This window comes from Pteropus vampyrus, unplaced genomic scaffold (assembly GCF_000151845.1).
Source record: "Pteropus vampyrus isolate Shadow unplaced genomic scaffold, Pvam_2.0 Scaffold140, whole genome shotgun sequence".
Classification (NCBI taxonomy): Eukaryota; Metazoa; Chordata; class Mammalia; order Chiroptera; family Pteropodidae; genus Pteropus; species Pteropus vampyrus.
This window is the reverse complement of record NW_011888921.1, coordinates 2,727,467-2,749,694: the sequence shown is the minus strand read 5'-3', so window position 1 is coordinate 2,749,694 and position 22,228 is coordinate 2,727,467. Positions and strand designations below refer to the sequence as shown.

At 34.9% G+C, this 22,228-nt stretch overlaps 1 protein-coding gene and 1 pseudogene across 5 annotated transcripts in view; both read left to right on the top strand.

The window, feature by feature from the left end:
- The window catches only part of SCAF11 (SR-related CTD associated factor 11), a 65,727-nt gene extending 51,818 nt beyond the window's left edge, over positions 1 to 13,909 (top strand). For 3 of the 5 annotated variants that reach the window (XM_011368184.2, XM_011368182.2, XM_011368181.2), the window contains 9 exons: positions 1,030 to 1,082; positions 1,240 to 1,349; positions 2,329 to 2,430; positions 4,317 to 4,423; positions 5,069 to 7,810; positions 8,375 to 8,721; positions 9,785 to 10,003; positions 10,356 to 10,475; positions 10,724 to 13,909. In XM_011368184.2, coding sequence (XP_011366486.1) covers positions 1,030 to 1,082; positions 1,240 to 1,349; positions 2,329 to 2,430; positions 4,317 to 4,423; positions 5,069 to 7,810; positions 8,375 to 8,721; positions 9,785 to 10,003; positions 10,356 to 10,475; positions 10,724 to 10,870 — 3,947 coding nt within the window. In that variant the 3' untranslated portion in view covers positions 10,871 to 13,909. The remainder of the gene's footprint in view (positions 1 to 1,029; positions 1,083 to 1,239; positions 1,350 to 2,328; positions 2,431 to 4,316; positions 4,424 to 5,068; positions 7,811 to 8,374; positions 8,722 to 9,784; positions 10,004 to 10,355; positions 10,476 to 10,723) is intronic. The other 2 variants (XM_011368185.2, XM_023535445.1) reach the window with 2 other exon arrangements.
- On the top strand, positions 3,713 to 3,831 carry LOC111744786 (annotated as a pseudogene).
- Positions 13,910 to 22,228: the final 8,319 nt, after the last annotated feature.

Here is a 22,228-nt window from a genome sequence, read left to right as displayed (position 1 = left end):
TAAGTAGAAAGTAGGCTATTACCAATGGACTGACAGAAGAAACCCCAGATACATATGGTCTCGCATTAGCAGGAAACAGGCTTCCTAGTTAGGGTGATTTATTTTGAACAAAGTCAGTAGGCCCTTTGTGAGGCAAGCAAGGCTGAAGATTGAAAGATCATTTGCACTGCATACTTTTTCCAGAGTTCTGAGGAGAGAGAGCATTGACAGTACTAGCCACAGTTTATTGCAGACAACAAGGTGTATTAATAGGTATAAATAAGTAATAACATAGCTTGATTGTAAAGAAAAATTAAGAGCCATAATCTATGAAGATGCTAACATAATTTTTGTGGTAAACAAAACCTTCCTTTATCTTCCTTAACCCAGAAGTACATATCCATAGAAATAAATTTCCAGATGGGACAGGTAAAGCCAAAAATGAGTTGTAAGCAATGCATCCAGAAACATTGCTCTAACAGAAAGCTGTTTTAATCAACACTATTACTTTTCCTAATTCTAATTATAAATTTTGGGGAGGAAAGGAAGGGATTTACTTGAAATTGGTGCCAGTGGTTAAATGATAATTTATGGTCAACAAGGGCTGATGGCCCCGGATCTCCTGGTCATGTCCTACTTGAGGTGAGTTAACAGTATCTGTTTTTTAGGTCATAGCTGGAAAAGGACATCTTGAGTGCATTATTGATATTAAATAATATGACTTCTTGTATATACTTTTTTGTTACAAGGTGGTTTATTTGCATAGGGTATCAGAATGTTGACCAGGATTTTAATACTCATGCTTTAAGCATGCTGTATGAGTTTTCTCTGTTGTGTCCTCTTACATTTTTCTTGTATCTGCGGCTTAACAGGATAAGATAAAATTAGGATTTGGAAAAATTATGTAAATGCAAATACTGTTATTTTAAATGCAACTTTCCTATATATTTTAACTTCCTTTTGTCAATATGTCAGTATCAATACTGGTTTTATGAACTTTTAAAATAAAAATTAAGACAAGGTACCAAGTCTTTTTGTGTCTTTCTACAGGAAACTCTAAATACAGTGAAATGGGAGGAAAGAAAAATACAACAGTAAAGACGGTTTGTTGAAAAATCTTTTTCTTAGATAATACTTAGTGGTTGTTTAGTGCATAACTCTAGTGCCTTAGGTATATCAAACTATTTAAATATAACTGTAACCTACTATTATGGATGTTTTTTTAATTGCTATTTCACTAACTTCCTTTTACTTTTCTAGCCTCAAAGATCAAATCAGTGTACAAGTCAGTGCTTCAGAAATTTTTTCTCCAGTATGTTTTCTCCTAGCAGTCACACTGGAGAATCTTCTTTTACCTGTAGAGCTTACTGGTTGGTATTTTCTACTTATAATTTATGCTTTTTATACTTGATGTTTTAGTTATAATTAACTTTTAGTAGAAATTTGAACTCAGGCTCAACAAACGTGAAAGTCCACCTTGTTTTTTGTTTGTTTCTTTTGGAAAATAAATTAGTTTTAGCAAAGAGAAAACCTGTTATTTTGTGACCCTCTGTATTACACAATGAGTACCTATGCTAGTGGGCTTTGTTTTCATTAATAATAAATTAAATTGTTTTGCACAGCTTTTTATGTGATAGAGAAGTAGGCTACTTGTTAAATTATAGGGGTAGTACGTAATAAAGCAGAACACTTTTAGAGTAGATCCAGTCATCTTTTAATTCATTGTAACTGGCAGGTAGAGACTAGGTACATATGTGTGGAATTTGAAGACTAAATTAGAGTTTTAAAATCACAGTCAGTTTACTAACAAGACATATTAAAATCGTGTGATTCAATTTAAGAGGTTGGCAAGGCAACAAAGGAAATACCTTCGAAAAGCTAAAGTGTACCCATTTTTTGTTACAGTAAACATACCTTCTTTTTTTTTCTTTTGACCTCTGCTTAGTTTCGATGGAAACTATTACACCTGCAATTTCTGTTGGAACTGCTTACTGCAGCTTTGGTTCATGAGATAGAAATAGTGTTGTTTTTTTTCTTTCAATAATAAGTATATTGGTCTGAATTGACTTTTAAAAAGTTCTATCACTTAAGATAGAAATTCAAGCATTATATTTATGAATTAGGTAAATATAATTTTGATTTGTAATCTAAAAATTTTACTTTAGGAAGTAAAGTAAAGTAAAGGAAGGGGTTCATTTTGAAAGTCTTTAAATAGAAAAAGGTTCTTATTCTTTTAAATGTGATTTATAATGTTAGTTTTGAAAACTTCTGCTATACATCATGTAATCTAGTTGTTACTCTAAACTTAAATTTTTGGATTCTCATGAAGGTCTAAAATTTATCTTTTAGTACAGAATTTATAGACGTCAATGAAATCAGTACATTGATTAGTCAGAAGAGACAGGAACTGGAATTATCATGGTTTCCCAATACATTACCTGGAATTGGAAGGTAAAAAAATAATAATAATTATGTTTACTAAAGTGTTTAAATGCTAACATAAGCATAGGATATCATTAATATATAGGTACAAAGTTATTCAGTAGTTACATTTCTGAGACAGTTTTGTGCAACTTAAACTTTGGTGTTTCAAATACCTAACAAAGGTTGCTATTTAAAGAACTCCTTGAAAAGTAAAGAATTTTTAATTTATCTATTTAATAAATGTAGGTATTTGATTCATTTAAAAAGGAGAACACCTAAATGATAATATTCATTATTAGTAATAGCAGTTAGATCTGTCATCCATCCTCTACTCTTTTTCCCATGCCAGTCTTACCTATGTGATGTTAGCTGCATCACTGTTTTTATCATGATATTTCTCCTCTCCAAAATGTTATTTTAAATAACTAATTTGATCAAGTCCCTACTCTGCCCTGGCATTCATGATTTTCAATAATCTAGCTCTGTCTTAGTTTAAGTCCTAAAGCTACTAGCACATTGCTAGATACATGATAGATATTTAAATCAAGCTCCTATGTAAAAATCAAGGCCCTTGCCTGAGTATTTATTCCCGTAACTTGTTGTAACTTTATCACTAAAATATAGTTCTCCATAGGGCCCTTACTTGTAGGAATGACAGTGGAACACAAATAGAAATAAAATTAGGAATTCAGATATGTATAATGTGAAACCTTTTCTTAGAGTTATGTATTTTCGTACATGTACACACACATTGTTTTTCAAGTTTCTCTTCCCCTCATCCAGAATCTCACCTTATACTGGATAAAGTACTCTTGTTAGGAGATCTGAACTGATGAACAATTATGAATCAGAAAAAGAAGCAGCTGAGAGTGGATTGGGTTTGGATGCAGAAACTTTGAGGTCTTAGCAAGTCTGTAACAGTGGGAACTTTGAAGAGCCATCTTTAGATGGAGGAATTTTAGAATATAATACAGCAATAGAAATCAGGTTTTTAAAAATGTCTTTTGATGTTTGGGGCCTTGGTAAACACTGTAAAACAAAGCTAACAAAAACTGATGTCTCTGATATGCTTCGTAGTAATATAGATCTATTTCCAGTATTCGTTGTTTTTATTTATTCATGGACTGATTACCCTTTGACCTCACTAATATCTTAAAAACCATGACTTGATTAATTTGACTAAATTTTCTTTTTGGTTGCCTAAAAAGGGAGTTGGGGGTACAAGGGACATGGAGTTGTGGAAATGTTCTGTTTCTTGATTAGGGCGGTGGTTGCATAGATATATACATTGGTCAAAATTCAGCAGACTGTCTACAGCCACACTACCCTGAACAAGCTCAGTTTCGTCTGATCTCGGAAGCTAAGCAGGGTCGGGCCTGGTTAGTACTTAGATGGGAGACTACCGAGGAAGACCAGGTGCTGTAGGCATTAAAAAATAGAAAATAAGGGATTGTAAGCTGACAAGGTTCTTGGCAATCTGTGAGGTCAACCAAGGGTTGCCTCACCTAAAAAAAAAAAAAAAATCAAACTGTACACTTAGAATTTGTGCATTTTATTAAAGTTGATTTTTTTAGAATAGCAAAAAATAAAAAGCTAAAAAATTCTTGACAAAATTTATTAAATTTTTTAAAAGAGAAACAACTATTATATGTTTAAGTTACCATCGATTTCCCTTTGCAATTTATCAGAAAACCATGTTTTAAAGGTTTTTTTCTTTGCAGCCAATTGGTAGCCATCCTTGAACAATGAGTAACCTTGAACTTACATTTTTAGCTATTTGGGCAAAAAATAATTTAAGCACACTATATTTTAATGTTCTTACCCAGATTTGGAAAATTAATGATTTTGAATTGCTGGTTTAATGTTTTAAACCATTAAAGCAAAAATGTCTTTATTTTGTTTTGAATTTTCAGATTTGATTTTATACCCTGGAATATTTCAACAGAAGTCCTTCCTCTCATCTCTTCTGTGTTGCCAAGAACTATTTTTCCAACATGCACCATATCTTTAGAAAATTTTGGTAAAGTTTGTAAAATGTTTTTCTAGTTTTTATATTATGCGTTTTTAAAAAATTCTTTCAATCTTATAAGAATTGAGATTTAACAAAAGCTGTAAAATAAGTATAAGTAGTGAGTCCTAAATATTTCTGTATTTGGACAGTGACTTGATTTTAAAATTGTCGCAACTGTAAAATCCCTTTTAAGAAATGATAACTTCTTGTCTTTGAGGAACTGATTAGAAGTCTCCCTTCTGTTTAGAGCTTCAGTCTCCAAATCGTAGATCTTTAGAAGTAACATGTCTTGTTAATTATAAACAAATAGTTTGAGTCTTTATCTATTTGTGGATAACTTGTTTTCTCTTGCTTTTTGCCTAGGTAATACTAATTTATAAAGCAAGTGGCAGTTATCAGACCAAATGTATTTTCTTTTTTTTCCCCTGTAAAATTGCCCACGTGGATTCAAATCTTGTAAGAACTCATTCAATAGCATTAAAAGCTGATAATATCTGATATTATTCAGATGTTAGTAGCTATGCATTTATTCATAATTTGATTCATATGTATACTTTGTTTCACTGTTATAGATGTCTATTTTATGCTAAAATAAGATGAAATCAAACTGTTTATTGAAATATGTACTTATATTTTACTTTAAAAAAATATTAGGTACTTCTTGCAAAGGATATGCATTAGCACATACTCAAGAAGGGGAAGAGAAGAAGCAAACTTCTGGTACATCAAACACCAGAGGATCAAGACGAAAACCTGCAGCAACAACTCCTACAAGGAGATCCACACGTACCACGAGAGCTGAAACATTCAGTCAGTCTCAGAGATCACCTGTATCAAATAAGTCTGGGTGTGATGCCCCAGATAACAGTAATCCATCTGTAAATGTTTCCTCTTCAGCTGAGTCAGAAAAGCAAACAAAACAAGCTCCAAAACGGAAGTCTGTAAGAAGAGGGAAAAAACCACCTTTACTGAAAAAGAAACTGCGGAGCTCTGTACCTCCTCCTGAAAAATCATCTTCCAGTGATTCAGTAGATGAAGAAACAGCAGAATCTGACACACCACCTGTGTTAGAGAAAGAGCACCAATCTGATGCAGAAAGTAGTAACACTTGTACTGTGCAGACAAATGTAGACAGTGAGTCTGCTAATGGTTTGAGAAGTTGCAGTGAGCAAATAGAAGAAAATGAGGAACATACTGAGAACCATGATACAGAAGAAAGAGTGGAATCTTCATATTCTGAGTCTTGTACCCAACTGCCTCCTGTGCTAGTTGGAAAGGAGAAAGAAATTCAAAAAGTTGAGAATATAGATATAGAGGCTAATGTTTTATGTTTAAAAAATGAGATTTCTAAAAATATTGCTGAAAAAGGAGATGATCCATTAGAAAATCAAGACCAAATATCTGGACCTTCAGAATCAGAGGGAAAGGTAGATACATGTACAGATCATCCTCCAAATGATTTCCTTACATGTTCAGCATCTGAAATTGAAGTATACCAACCTATACCAAGTCTAAGTGAGTTACCCGAGAATGTAGAGTTAGTGGTTAATGAAGAAAAAGTTACAGAGATTAATGAAGAAAAGGTTGTAGAGAATCCTGTAGTAGAAATTATTGATCATGAAAATTATACAGTGAAAACAGAACAGCTTGTAGACAGCCCTAAATTAGAATCTTCTGAAGGAGGAATTATAGAAACAGCAGACAGAACATCTACTGAGAATTCAGATGTTCAATTGCCTGGGCATGTTGAAACTGAAGATGCAGAAATAATTGCAACATGTGATACTTCAGAGCATGAAAACTTCAGTAATATTCAAGACTCTGAAAATAATTTATTAAAAAATAATCTTGACATCAAATTAGGCAAATCTTTAGAAGAAAAGACTGAATCTCTGGTGGAATGTCCCAGATCTACAGAATTGCCTAACACACACATTGAACAGATGCAGAAGCATTTCAGTGAGGACAATAATGAAATGATACCTATGGAATGTGATTCAATTTGCAGTGACCAGAATGAATCTAGAATTGAAATGTCTGTAAATGCTGATGCTAAACAAATAAATAAAAATTCCACGGAGCACAGTTTTCAAAATAATATGCCATCTTCTGATCCTGCAAGTGAAAAAGTTGAAACTATATCGCAACCTTTTGAAGGCCCAGTAGATATGATAGATAAAGCCAAAAAGCCTCGTACTCGAAGATCTAGATTTCATTCCCCATCTACAACTTGGGCTCCCAACAAAGACACTGCACGAGAAAAGAAGCGGTCTCAGTCTCCATCTCCCAAAAGAGAAACTGGAAAAGAAAGCAAGAAGTCTCGATCACCGTCTCCCAAGAAAGAAACTGCAAGAGGGCGGAGAAAATCCCGTTCTCAGTCCCCAAAAAAGGATATCACAAGAGAAAGAAGGCGATCTCAGTCTCGATCTCCAAAAAGAGAGAACGCTAGGGAAGGCAAAAGATCAGAATCACTCTCCCCAAAAAGAGACACTTCTAGAGAGAACAGAAGATCTCAGTCAAGAGTAAAAGATTCTTCTCCAAGAGAAAAATCCAGGTCCCGGAGCAGAGAAAGAGAAAGTGATAGAGATGGGCCAAGAAGAGATCGAGATAGAGACAGAGAAAGGAGAACCAGAAGGTGGTCTAGATCCAGATCTCGTTCTAGGTCACCATCAAGATCTAGAACAAAAAGTAAGAGTTCATCATTTGGTAGAAATGACAGAGACAGTTACTCTCCTCGGTGGAAGGAAAGGTGGACAAATGATGGTTGGAGATGTCCACGAGGAAATGATCGGTACAGAAAGCATGACCCAGAGAAACAGAACGAAAATACAAGAAAAGAAAAAAATGACATAAGTCCAGATGCTGATGATCCAAATTCTGCTGACAAACATAGAAATGACTGTCCCAATTGGGTAACAGAAAAAATAAATTCTGGGCCTGATCCAAGGACCAGAAATCCAGAAAAGTTAAAGGATTCTCATTGGGAAGAAAACAGAAATGAAAATTCAGGGAATTCTTGGAATAAAAACTTTGGTTCAGGTTGGATGTCTAACCGTGGTAGAGGCAACCGTGGCAGAGGCACTTACAGAGGTAGTTTTGCCTATACCGATCAAAATGAAAATCGGTGGCAAAACCGAAAACCCCTCTCAGGGAATTCAAATGGTTCAGGGAATGATTCTTTCAAGTTTGTGGAACAGCAACCCTATAAACGGAAAAGTGAGCAAGAGTTCTCATTTGATACACCGGCAGATAGATCGGGATGGACATCTGCATCTAGCTGGGCTGTGAGAAAGACTCTACCAGCAGATGTACAAAACTATTACTCACGACGAGGGAGAAATTCTTCAGGTTCACAGTCTGGATGGATGAGACAAGAAGAGGAAACAGCTGAACAGGGTAACAGATTCTGTTTATTAACACTTTTATTTGAGGAAAGAGATTATAAATTTAATACCTATTTGTATGAATTGAAATGATCCTGGTTTATAGTTTTATAATGTTAAATTGAATACCAGTTGTTTACAGGTCACTTTACATTATATACATATATATATGTATATATACACATCAATATTTATTTTCTTTTTTATCCCACTCCTGCCCCAAAGCTTGACAAAGACCTTAATATTTTAAATAAAATTTGCTACAATAGAAAATTTTAGGATGTTTCTATGCAGGATTTAACTTCTGTTTCTTTTATTTCAGATGTAAGCACTTGAATTATTTAGATCATTGTTTGATTCGTTGCTCATATGACAGATATGATCATGTGAACTTAAAAATAATTTTAGTTGAGTTTTCTTTTAGTTAGAAAATCAACTCACATTATTTAGAGATGACAGGATTAAACTAAATAATCGGAGATTAATTGCTATTTAACTTTACTATAACCAGTGGTCTTTGCTTCTGTCTAAAGAAATTCGTAACAGTTTTTTTCATAAGCCTTTTTTCTTTTGTTAGATTCTAACTTAAAAGACCAAACAAACCAACAAGGTGATGGTTCTCAGCTACCTATAAATATGATGCAACCACAAATGAATGTAATGCAACAACAAATGAATGCACAACACCAGCCTATGAATATCTTCCCATATCCAGTGGGTGTTCATGCTCCTTTAATGAACATCCAACGCAGTTCATATAACATTCATCCTCAGCTACCCTTGCATCTGCATACAGGAGTGCCTCTCATGCAGGTGGCTGCTCCTACCAGTGTATCTCAGGGACTACCACCACCGCCACCCCCTCCCCCACCATCCCAACAAGTCAACTACATTGCTTCACAACCAGATGGAAAGCAATTGCAGGTATGTTTTTAGCAACTCAAGTTTAATCAACATAGCCATTATAAACATTTAGGTATAAGCGGGGGAAAGGACTTCCTGGCATCTAAAACAATTGTTTATTTGATTAGGTTTATGGTAAATCTTCATAACCTCTCATAACCCTAAACTTCCCACCCACTAGTAGAAAATGAATTGAAGGCATAAATCAAATCTAGGCTACATTATGCTGTTACTGACATCCAAACAGGTCTTGTCATATTAAGAAGCCCAGATCATGAGCCAAACTAGGATCGAGTTGTGGGTGCTTTAAAATTTTTCCCTAATTTATTGGATTTTTTAGGGGGTGGGAACTTGTGACAAAACACTATGATGAAACTTGAATTGTCTTGTTTGGACCAACACCACGTAAAGCTGTTCATTATCTGTTACTGTGTTTCATTTTCATAAATATACCATGCTAAAAAGAAAGAGGTATCTCTGAGGCATAAGTAAAATTTGATAATTTATAAACATTGTGTTGCTAAAGTGTTATGTCTACATTTCAGAAATTCTAGAATCCTGACAGCGAGATATAGTTGGAAGAGCAGGGGAATGGGATTCCTGAAAATGAGATCTTTTATCTTTTTCTGCTATCAACTCACTGCAAGCCATTTGAGTTCACTGCCTCATTTTCTCCCATCTTTAAAGGCCGGGGGGAGGGGCACTTACTTTAGTTAATTTTCATGAAGAGCCTTGCAGGAAAGATAATATTCTCTTTTTTAAAATTTATATTTTATTTTTAAAATTATTGGGGTGTGACAGATAATGTTCTTTAAATGCTGGTCTTATTTTTAGTGTTGGTGTCAGAGCGTTATAATACACATATATAAAAGTAATGTTGACGTATTTAAATAAGGCTCTTTAAGAATGTTATTCATTTTTCTTCAGAGTCCTTTAGATATAATTGACCTGAAATATGCATTTCTCTTTTAAGTGCTAAGGGTGAATTGCTTTGAGTTTTTTTTAATGTCATCTCTAATACATGACTAAAAGACTTCTATTGAGTACAAGTAATTCATTAACTGATGATAACTCTTTACAACAGGGTATTCCTAGTGCATCTCATGTAAGTAATAACATGAGTACACCAGTCTTGCCTGCTCCGACAGCAGCCCCAGGAAATATGGGAACAGTTCAGGGACCAAGTTCTGGTAATACTTCATCATCAAGTCACAGCAAAGCCTCTAATGCTGCTGTAAAATTGGCAGAAAGCAAAGTAAGTGTTACAGTGGAAGCCAGCGCAGATAGCTCGAAGACAGACAAGGCAAGTTCAAGGTTGAGAGCAACCTGCATAATTTTGTATATGATAAAGTTGAAAAAATAACAGCTTTATGTTGTATGAATGGTGAAGGGAATTTATTGCTAGTCTCAAATTCTAACATTATTTGAAGAATTCTATCAAGATATGTTGATGCCTAATGAGTTACTAGTAATATAATTATTTTTAGAAATGTTTAATATGTATGTTAGTAAATAACTTTTGTGTTTGTGACACTAATATTTGAAGAGTTCCCTCTAATGTAAATGTGCAGTGTTTTCAATTTTATATTTTTAAAGACTTTTTTTGAAAGTATGTGATTTGGGAAAATAAGAATTATGCATTTTTCTCTTATCAGAAATTACAGATTCAAGAAAAAGCAGCACAGGAGGTAAAACTGGCCATTAAGCCATTTTACCAAAATAAAGATATCACCAAGGAAGAATATAAAGAGATTGTACGGAAAGCAGTAGATAAAGTAAGTTATAGCTTTAGTAGAGTTATGTACATATTGTTTTGAACCATCTTTATTTTAATAGAGAAATGCTTAAGTCTATTTAAAATAATTAAGAGCTATCTTTTAATTGTCTGTTCTTTTACCTTTTGAATACATTTATATGAGATATGAAATATAGAAGAATGTCTGGTTATCTCTTTGGGGTTATTCGTTTTTCACAAAACTTTCCATTTTGCTTCCTATAATAAATTTCCATCCTTTTTTCCCAGGTTTGTCATAGTAAGAGTGGAGAAGTCAATTCTGCTAAAGTGGCAAATCTGGTTAAAGCCTACGTAGACAAATACAAATATTCACGGAAGGGAAGCCAAAAGAAAACTCTGGAAGAACCTGTCTCTACTGAAAAAAACATAGGCTGAAATGGAGAGCACTGTAAAGGACATTATCAAGATATCTGCAAAGTGCAATTTCAACATGTACCTTTAATTGAAAATCATACATAACTGTGATTGAAATTTGGTTTTGATATATTTTTTTTAACGTAGGATATAATGTTTTCTTCTAAATAAATAATAGTTCTGCACTGCAACTTCTATATCCTTTCCTCCCCTGTCCCCCTCCCCACAAAAACTAAAAGCAAATTCAACAAAGGGGTTAAAGGAATGTGCATTTTTACTAGGACTGTGTTATAGTGTGGATACTGGAAGATGTACAGCTTTTTGATTTGAACAATGAAGTGCATAAATTAGAAATTTCTAAGTGCGCTGGTTTTGGAAGAGATATATATAATACATTTATTCTGTCAGGCTAAAAATAAACTATGATCTATATGATTTTTCCCTCTAATTATAGAAAGTTAAGTATTGTATTACCATGAAGAATATTTCTAATAACAGAACATACCAATTGCAGGGTTCCTAATCTGTATTTTTAAAGCACACATCTGAATAAATTGCTTAGATAGAAAACGAATTATCATGAGTAAAATTCAGTGTTCACAGCTTTGGAACACTGTTCACCTATTGTATCACCAAATAAAGGTTATGCTGCTTGTTTTTTCTTTGTGCCTTTTTTCCCCAAAATTGAGATGAAGCAGTTTGACTTGCTAGATTTACCACTTTGGCAGTCTAAATTCTTTGTTGAATTTAGAAGACCAGTTTGAAAAAGGGTTGACTTTGTAAAAATCATGTTATTGCATAATATCTTCTACCTGTCAGAGATGATAAATTATCTGTGTCAACTGGAGAATTGCTTTTAAGTGGTGATGCTCTCTTCCTTAGGACTAAGGTAGACTCATGAGACTCACTTCAGTGGTTTTCAGATTGTTGTTCATCTATCTAATTACTAATGAAATTCTTTTCACAACTTGAGAAATCTCCAAATGCTTTACAGTGAATAAAGTGTTAATTTGGTGAACATATGGTGGCCATTAACCATGTTGGAAAAATCTAGATGATAAAATCTCTTTTGGAAAGGGAGAGGAATTAAATAATGGAGTTTTGGTTAGGCTTTCAGGGACTAGGGATTTGATTTTTTTTAAATACTAGAATATTAATTTTTATAAAAGGTAAGTTAAAAATATTATAGTATCATTATTTTAATTGGTTATCTCCATGACAAACTACTTTCATTCCAGTAACAATTTCCAATAGATACCGAATAACTAGAACGCTATTCAGATAAAATGTTAATGGCTCAAAGATAGATGTATGCCTCTGAGACAGACTAACCTTTTTACTAGCTAAACTAGCAAGAGCAGTGCTCTGTAGGACAATGCTTTTCTTAAGTAAAAATTATGTGTTTCTCAATTTTATGTGCACAATACTTTTCTGGTGCTAGCTTTGATAGGCAAAATATTTTAAAATGATGGTCTCAATAATGATTGTGCTAGTTCATAATCTTATTTAGATTATGAGTATAACCCCCAAAAGTGTTAGAAATATTTCCAGGCAGTTTTTGGTCTTTATTCTGCATTTCTGGCCATTTGTAATATAGTATTCTGCTGATTTATATATATATATATTTTTAATTAAAGTTTGTGTTTAGATTATAATGGGAAAGTTTGGAAGTATATTTCTAATAAAATATTAAGACAGTGTTTTAAATATCAATGTACACCTCATTTGTTTCAGTTTTGAACTCTAGAAACAATTGTGTGAACTTTCAGTATTTTCAGTTAAAGCTGGTTCACACTTTGAAAATTTTGTAGCAAATTGCCTAAGCTGATTTATCACACGATGCGTACTTTTCCTTCATTTTCTTTCAGTGACTTTTGGGAGTTGGGTGACATTTTAAATTGTAGCGCTTATCTTTTGCAAACACTTTAAATGTTTTGAAGAAAAACTAGGTGGTGTGGTCAAAAGCTAAAGTTTCACATCTTTGGTGGCATTGCCATGAATTATTTCCACCTTTCTAGAAAACAGCAACTGTGTATTCCATATCTGGTTGGGGTACTGGTTAGACTCCATTTAAAATAGCTAATGAAGAATGTTACTGGATTAGAATGAAAACTTGGAAAACTTGGAAATATTTAAGAATATTAGAAAGTGCATGCTTTATGTTAAAAAAAAAAACTGCTTTACCATTCCCCATTCTTTTTTTTTTTTCTTTTTTTCAGAAATTTACATTGTTCGCATGTGCACCAACCTAATCAAAAACATTTTGTGGGGTTACAGATTTCTCATTATTTATGAAGATTCAGTATTAACTTGACCTCTGAAACCTTGGTCCTTTTAACTTACTAGCCACATTGACCTATATTTAGTGATGCCTACCTATAGCGATGCCTAGAATTTTGAGAATGAAAGTAGTTACTTATTATTTTAACATTCCAAAAGTTTTGTGATTTTTTTTTTTTTTTTTGGTAATTACCACATTTTCTTCATTATCTTCCTTTAAATGGCCACAGTGTGTACTGCTTGAATGTTGCATCCAACAGAGGAAGCTTCTGAAGCAGAGTGGTTGCTGGTGGTCGGTGAGACATTGTTTGTAGAATGAGGATGGAGTGCTGTCTACTGAAACAATACTCAAACAGATATGTAGTATGTAATATTTTCTAATAAAGCCTTTTGATAAACAAAGTAGTGTCTAACATTTTATTAAGATTCCTGGTGACTTTTACCTCATTATAACTTTCCAAACGTGTTGAAGTATTTCTTGAATTTGTACCAAAGTGACTAGCTTCATAGTTACATTAATGTCCAAGTTGTAAAGCAAGGTTCGAGTTAGCTATAAGCATCTATTTTATAGCATTTTCCCTAATTATGTAACATTGTAGGAAATAGAAAAATAATAAAATATTTGTAAATAGGAAGAAACCAAAAAAAAAATCACCTGTAATTCTACCATTTAAAGGTAACAACTATTAACATCGTCAAACTGCGCATAACTGTTGTAACTTATCCTTTTCTCTTGATGTATTGAGAAGTTTCCATTTTAATAAAAATTCTACAGCATTACTTAATGACTACATAGTATTCTATTACATGAGTGTTCCATTTTTAAAACAACCCTTTACTGTTGGATATTAAGTTGTTTTTACTAAAGTAAATAAAATATAAACTAATATAAATAAGATATGTAAACATCTTACTACATAAATTGTACCCATTTCAGATTTTCTTTGGTCAGTTAGTTTTTATTTCCCCATGTAACATTTTAAAATGTAATTAATTATACACACACAATATATAAATTTTTAAAATTCAATTTAGTGTAAAATTCCATTTTCCTAAGCTGATTTTTCTGTCCAGAGGGATCCATCAGAAAGGTCTGTTTCTTTTAATAGTGCAATTACAAAAGTGCTTTTTGAGGTTCTAGGATAATAGGTTTCACAGATCTTTTTCTCCAGCACATGATACGGTGTAAACTGTTCTGCACCCGTAGTCCTCTTAAGAAATTGAAAATATATTCCGTTGTCCATGTTCTATTTTATAATGGCTATATCGTGTTCTGTTGATGGACATTTATGTGCAAGTTTTGGCTAATTAGAAACTTAATGACCATCCTTTCTAACATCTGTGAACCTCTTTGTGTATGAGGTTATATTGAATTTCAGGATATGCACATTTTAAATTGGGATAGATGTTGCCAAATTGTTCGCTAAAAGGGATATACTAATTTATAGTTCTACCACAGTTCTGAGCTTAATGCTTTACCTTTAATTCCACCTTTGATATTGGGACTGAGCATGCCAAATTATTCTTATTCATAAGGTCTTAGTGAACATTCACTTCATCAAACAGTGCACACGTGTGTCAAGAATTCTTGGATTCTTCACATACTAGGTTTATTCATACCACACTCTTCTAAAAGAATAAAATATTAAAAAATTTTAAGCCTGTGATATGTGCCAGGCACTGAAACATTTTATGTGTGTTACCTCATTTAATCTATAAAAGCATCCTAATTATCTTTGCCCTACTGATGAAAATTGAAATGCATAAAGCATTAACTGAGTTCCTTAGTTACACAGCCACTTAGTGATAGAGCCAGGATTCAGACCTAGGATTGGTAGATGCCAGTTAGTTAGTGCTTGACAGTCTCCCCTTGGTTCCAGAGAGCATGGGGCGTTACACCGAGCTTACAGATATAAAATAACATTTATGTAACACATGGGAGTAATGGTTGAACTAAAAGGAAGTATACTGGAGCACAGAAGACACAATTGACTTTGGGAGGATTGAGGGAAGGATATCCTGTGTCTAACCAGACCTCATTTTTGCCGTTTTAATGGTCTCATTTTTTTCCTATCTTAGAGATGCCTTTAATCTTGAAAGCATCTTTCATGCATTCTTCCCTCTTCTTACCCCATCTCATTCTCTCAAAAATTGCTATTTCCTCTGTGTCGTCTTCCTTTGCAATAAAATTCCTTTTAGTTCCCACTAATGTTATCATCTGACCTCTTTTAATAGTCTCGACTATTATTTAAATTCTATACACACCAGTTCATTTTATACACTACAGATTAACCTTCCAATAGCACAGCTTTGGTCATATTATTTTACATAATTTATTTGACAACCTCTGTGTGTTAGACACTAGGGGAGAGTGAGCAAAACAATACTGTACTTGCTCTCATGGAACTATATAATATGGCAGGAAAAAAGCTATCCACTTTAAGTCCTTCACATCGTCGGTAAATTCTTGGAAACTCTCTAAGTGAAACGATATATAAGGAAACAATTTTTACCGTAGACAAATTGATATAAACCAGAGTTAAGTTTCTACAGCATATTTCTGGTCACGAGAATACCAAAATTCTAAGTAAAGACCCCAAATACTTCTAATGTTAAACATTGAAATACATGTGAGCTATATATTTAAGAAAGATTAATAAAAACAAGAATAATTTGCCAATCCACTTATTCCAGTTCAGGGTAGCCGGTGGCCAAGGGTTCTCCCAGCATTTCAGGACACGAGTTGGGATCTCACCCTTGGCAGGATGCCTTTCCATCACAGGGTGCATCACACACCCACACACAGACTGAGGCAATTTAGACAGGCCAATAAATTTCAATGTGCACATCTTTGGGATGTAGGAGGAAACCAGAGTACCTGGAGAAAAACCAGGCAGACATGGGGAGAAAGTGCAAACTCCACACAGACAGTTGCCCCAGCCAGGAATTGATTTTTTTTTTTTCTCATCAATATAAAACAATGAACAAAAATCACATTATTTGAGGACCTGCTGCATATATAACTGATAGCAGGGTACAACAGGTAGGACTACATGTGCTCCAAGAATCTATGATACAGGGTAAAAGGACCTAAGAGTTGTCAGTAAGAGTCCCTGAAAGAGAAGACACTTAAGCAAAGAGCTAAAATATGAATAAGAACTAGGCAAAGAGAAAGGATAACAGAGAATAGCAGGTGCAAAAGGTCTGTAGTCAGCATGGAAACCTTAAGCCTAGAATAGCTGTAATGAAGATTGGTGGAGAGTTTTTAAGGCAATATGTTATGTATGCAAAGAAAAACTTTTAAGCAGGAAGTGTTTGACATGATCAGGTTTGCAGATTACTCTGCTCAAAATCTTTCAAGGCTCAGTAAAAGTGATTAATAAACATGAAAAAGTGTTTGACCGTATAGTTAAGTGAAACAACGTAATAAATTTTCTTTTATCAAACTGATAAAATTTTTTTAAAATACTGGCAAGATGCCATGAAGAAACTCAGTACAGGTAGGAATGAAAATTTGTACAATTTTTCTAAAAGGCAATTTGAAAATAAGAATAAAGAGCCTTAAACGAGCCATATACTCTTTCCCTAAACATACTGGTCCACATAGTCCTTTCTAGTATTTAATCATGGAAAATTGGAGGGGGTGGTTAAACTATGCTTCAGTCATGTGAAGGTATTTTGCAGCTATTTTAAATGTTTTCAGGGGAAACAATAACCTTAAATGGAGAAGAAATAGGACACAAACTACAATATTCCAACCTTATTTTTTTTAAAGACCAAAAAATACTAATTATTAATTAACTGCAGATTTTTTTTTTCCTCTAGGCTTTCCTTTGGCTTGTAAGTTTGCTACAGTGCATAAGAGTTGTATAATCAGAAGAAAAAATTTTTTCTAATTGCACCCTCATTGCTTGGGGTGTGAAGGTGGGGGAAGGAGCTAGAAGCTTTTCTCTAGGCTGGAGAGCTGCCAACTTCCCACTCTTGCCTTGGTCTAAGGTCTCAAGATCGAGCACCTGGCTATGATAAGCATCCTCACACAGCTCCCAAGGAACGAGCTCAGCCTCCTCTAGGTACTAGTCTGGAAGTAGTTAGCATCCACTGGCTTTGTGGGCTGAGAACCCCCTTAGTCGCAAGGAAGTAGATTTCCCAAACCATAACAGCTAGAGCATATTCTCCCCAGTACTGTGAGCACTGGAGAAGACAATCCATTTGTGGTGGTTAAATTAGGGGTCTTGGCTTTAGAGCGCACAGAGAACTAGAGCAGAGCTTTGTGAACTTGATTACCTTTCTTCTCAGAGCTGGAGGGACCTACATAAAATAGGCTGCTGCCCACTTACCTTGAAGATTGAGATAATAGATGTCAACAAAAATCGCTGCCAACAATCCAATACCAACAGGAATCCTCAGTCTAAGGTGTAGCGAAAGGAGAAACTTCATTCACCCAAACTGTTTGCAAACTGGAGAAATGTGCTGCCTCTGGTAGAAACCAGAAAGTGTACCGCGCTGAGACAACGACTGATGCCTACTTATGTAAAGTCCCCGCTGTAGTCCCTGATTGGTCAGAACCGCGCGATCTGATTGGCCATTTTGGAGCCACTCTGATTAGTCAGTAAGGATGCAAATGAGGATATAGCTACCAAGCTCTGATTGGACAGGGCAAGTCTCAGACTATTGGTCGAAATGTAATTCCAGGAACTCCTTTGTAAGGTTGGAATGCAGTGCAGGAGGTTTAGCATCTCTGTCTGTAGCTTTCCCTTGATATGCAGTATGCTTGAGAGACCTCTGTAAGCAAGGGCTGCCAGACTCTGGTTATGTATTTGGGCCCTGTTAACCACAAGATATCCATTGTGGCGGGTATATTCCTTCTTGGGTCAACAATGTGAATGCCAAAATTTCTTATTTACTTGGAGAATTTCTGTCCTTATAATCTGACTGGTTTTTCCCACTGTCTGCTCTCGCAAAATGATGGAAATACAATGTACTTGTCCAGTGGTTTGCAATGAAGCTGCATATTTAGGGTTGCAGAGAGAGCTCTAAAAAAGGCAATATATGGGCTCACCCCAAACCAATTTAATGTCTCTGGGTATGGGATAGTTGAAAATCTCCACAGGTGGAGGCTATTGTGCAACCAAGAAGCAAACCACAATCAACATTTTAGATCCCCTGTAGATCACAGCTGTTTTGTTAGAGCAACATAATTAATTAGATCACAGCTTGTCTTAAAACCATTTGGATTCTATCCTTGCTTTCAGAAGCAGTAGCAGCACCTGACAGTTTGTGCCGCCCCCCCCCAACACACCTTTAAACCTTGTTTTCAAATTCTAATCTACTATTTTATCTGGGGTTTAGATTCCCCTAAGTAGGGAAATAATGTCGAACATTTCCAGGGTGTTCACACAGTTCCAGGGTGCAATCAGACTCTTGTAAGAACCCAGCTGTTGGTAAGGGCAGGCTGTGCATGCTGAATTCGACAGGATATTGACACACTTGCCTAAAGGAATTATAGACACTCCTAAAATTATCATTGTAGCATGGCTTTTTCAAAATCATTTAAAGAAGTCTTTTTCTATTATACTTTAATAGCTGATATCACATCTCTCTTAGCTCTAGCAAGTACAATTTTGATTACAAATCATAGCAGTAGTGGCTAACATTGAGTGCTTCTTACTGGCTCTGCGCTGATATTTTATTTGCATTATTCCCTTAAATTTTCATAACAGCCTGGAATGTAGATCCTATTATTAACTTCACTTTACAACTGAAGAAATGAGGACGAAGTTAATTTACTTACCCCAGATCACTCAGCTAGTCAGTGGACAAGTCAGACCTCACAGATGGGCCTGAGTCTAAAGCCTATAACTATAACCATCTCACAATCCTGCCTCTCTGCTCATCACAAGGTCTACCTAGCTGTATGTGCCCTCATAGATACTCTTCCTCACTCAACATACCTAGGCTTTTGGGGTGCCAGAAATGGCTAATTCATATATCTGTTTTCATTGTCCCTCTCCAGAGTACATGAAGTTCTCATAATCACTCAGTCATCTATGATAACTGGTCACCCTATCTAGTCTCCTAGATGAGAGCGAAGTTAGTGTGTTTACACTTATAATTGTGCTTTCTTTTTTTTTTAATAAAACCGGGCAACCTTCCGCCCCCTTTTTTTTTTCTTCAATATTCTATTATTTTAACAAACCATACCAATTTTCAAAGGCTGTACAACTCAGAAGATTGCCTGTTCCTAGGCAACTGCTCCGCACAAGGGAATTGTTGTCGACCTCAAAATTAGTCGTGTTCTTTGAAACAGTTTAGCTGTAAAAAGGACATCACATTCGATAATTAGAATCAATAAATCCTCTCTAAGGCAAAAGGTGAACATCCTCACCATCGGTTTAGGGAAGCCATACACTGCAGTCAGGGATTCTGACGCCCAAGGAAATGTGGTTCAATCTATTTGTTAACTTCGATTTCGACTACACTTCATGGAGTGTAGTGTTCTCTTTACTTTGGTGACTAAGCCATTTCTCTGCTTTAGCAACACTTAATTCACTTTGCTCCTCCCTGGAATTCTATCAAGAGTTTTATTTCTGTGCATTTTATGCGCGGAGAGTGTTTATAGTTTTATCTCTTACTAATTATTTAATCCCTGCACCAGTTAATCTATAACCTCCACTCTTCCTGAGCAAGATTTCTCCAAATTCAAACACTCTCTTGCCACTATGAGGTCTGCCATCTTTCTGTTGGCCTTTAAAGTCTCTAATCAAAAGATATTTTTCTTTCTCCACAAAGCCCTTCCTACTTTGCCTTCTCCACCCAGCAATCAAATGAAGCCTGTCACATGTTGAACTTCCCAAACACTTTATAATTCTCTTATGGCCCTTGTTTTGCTTTTAACCTTACTGGGTAGCATTTGAAGGCTTGTTTTAGCCTCAGAGGACTGTCTCCTTAACTTTTCAAACAAGCAGCAGAGGTGCTCCATCAATACTGTAAGCTGAATAAAATGAGAGGTATAAAGAGAAAAAAACATCCTATTAATATTCTAAAAATGTTTGAGGAATAATTCTGACCAAAAGAGTCAACTAACAGTTCTTCAAATTCTACTGCAGAATGGATGGTGGTTAATTGGAAACTGTTGTTTCAATTTACTATAAACCTGTGCCTTAGGAATGTTACTTTAAGGGAATTTCCAGAAAGTTTCGCTGACTCTAAGCTGAGTGATGCCACATTAATAAATAAAATACTTGGAAAATAAATCTGAAGAATCATGGAAAACCTAACAGAGACAACAAAATGCATAGGAAGAAAATAATAGAAACAATGAAGCAAATTCGAAGTAAAAGATTGGCACCAAAAATAGGTGTCTCTGTGTGTAGATACTAGCAGTATGACTCCCTGTGGAAAGAATTCTCAGGAGTCTCTATAATTAGGCTCTATGTGTACTGGTTAAATAGCTCCATTTACTTGCCATATGACCTTGGTACTTAACCATCCTAACCCTCTTTGTTCCACTTATAAAATATTAGCTATTACATTGGGTTGTGAAGACTGAGATGATAGCACAGTGATTGACAGAGGGAGGTGGTCTGGACTAGCATACTTAGTCCAGAAACAATTTAAATGTCCATCAGTCAGGGAACTTAGTTAAATCACAGTACACCCAGAAAATGGAATACTACACAACATCGCTGCAAGAAAGGACGAGAAAACTCTTTATATACCAATATGAAAATATCTTAAATTTTTTTTTAAAAAGTGCAGCAGTGTTTATGGTATGAAATATTTTGTGTAAAAATGAGAAAATATTCCTATATGCTTGTATGTAATCGACACGTACTTCAAACACGAACAGTGGTCACCTGGCAAGTGGGGTGGGATCCAGCATATGGGTGGATATCACTGGAAACCTTTTCAAAACTTTTTGATTCTTGAACTGCATTGCTGTATTATCTATTTGCAAGTTATTTTTTAAAGGGCAGTTTATCTTTTGAATGCATACGTGTACCCAGTGTGGACTGTATTTCAGACTGCAATCCCACAGGAATCAGGACTTGACTTAATGATAGCTCCTTAATACTTAAGTGTACAGCAGGTCCTCGGGTAATGTCATTTTCTAAAAATGGTGAGATGAGATAGGAACTTGTTTCTATCAGTTAGCCTTTGGTAAAATTGGTTTCATTACATGCTGTTCCAACAGTTCCAAGTGAGGACTTATAGTCGTCTTAGAGGAAATCGGTCTACTCACCTATGTATGTGACAAAGTGCCTTAGCCTTGCTTATTTATACATAGTGCAATCCTGGACTTCATTTCTACCAACAGAAGTATTTAATCCTACGGTTATAGGATATACGAATGCAACTACAGGTTCACAAAAACCAAGGTAGTGGACAAAGTTAACACTGGCTGTAATGTAATTAGAAAGTAGCACTGTCTTCATCTTGCTGCCTTGAGAGGGAATAGTTAAAATCCCAGCCACTTTTTTATGTACTCTGAAGAGTTAAAGCAATATGAGAGTGATAAGCTAAATTTTCCCTTGGATAGAGCCTGGATTTTTCTCTTTTAACTTATTACTATTTGGTCAAAGAGATCCCAGAATAAAGTGCCAGGTGCCCCACGTGGTTAATGCTGTAGCTGTGCCCCTGCTTCTTTGTAGCTTGTTTTGTGATAAAGAACATCTCATTCAGCTTCCTTTGGTGTTTAATGATTCAATCACAGTGATTAAGATCAGGACAGAAGTCACTTATCCAAAACATTCTCATTTTAAAAATCATTTTTATTGTCATTTTCTGGTTAAAAAAACATACACGGCATGACTATAAAGTAATGAGACAAGTTTTCATGTGTGGCTTGAACTACTGAGTCTCATTAGGATATAGTCACATCCTGTCTTGAGCTTGGAAGAAAAATATGCCTTGGCTATATGATTATCAATTTTGTTATTTAAAATTTATTGAGTGCCAACAGAGCACTAGGCACATATATAACACAGAATTGTACAGTCTCTATGTTGTAGACTATATTATTTACATAGATTTCTTAAAGATAACATTAAAGCATGTATTTACAGAACTTTAGACAAAAGTAACAATACTGGAAATCGG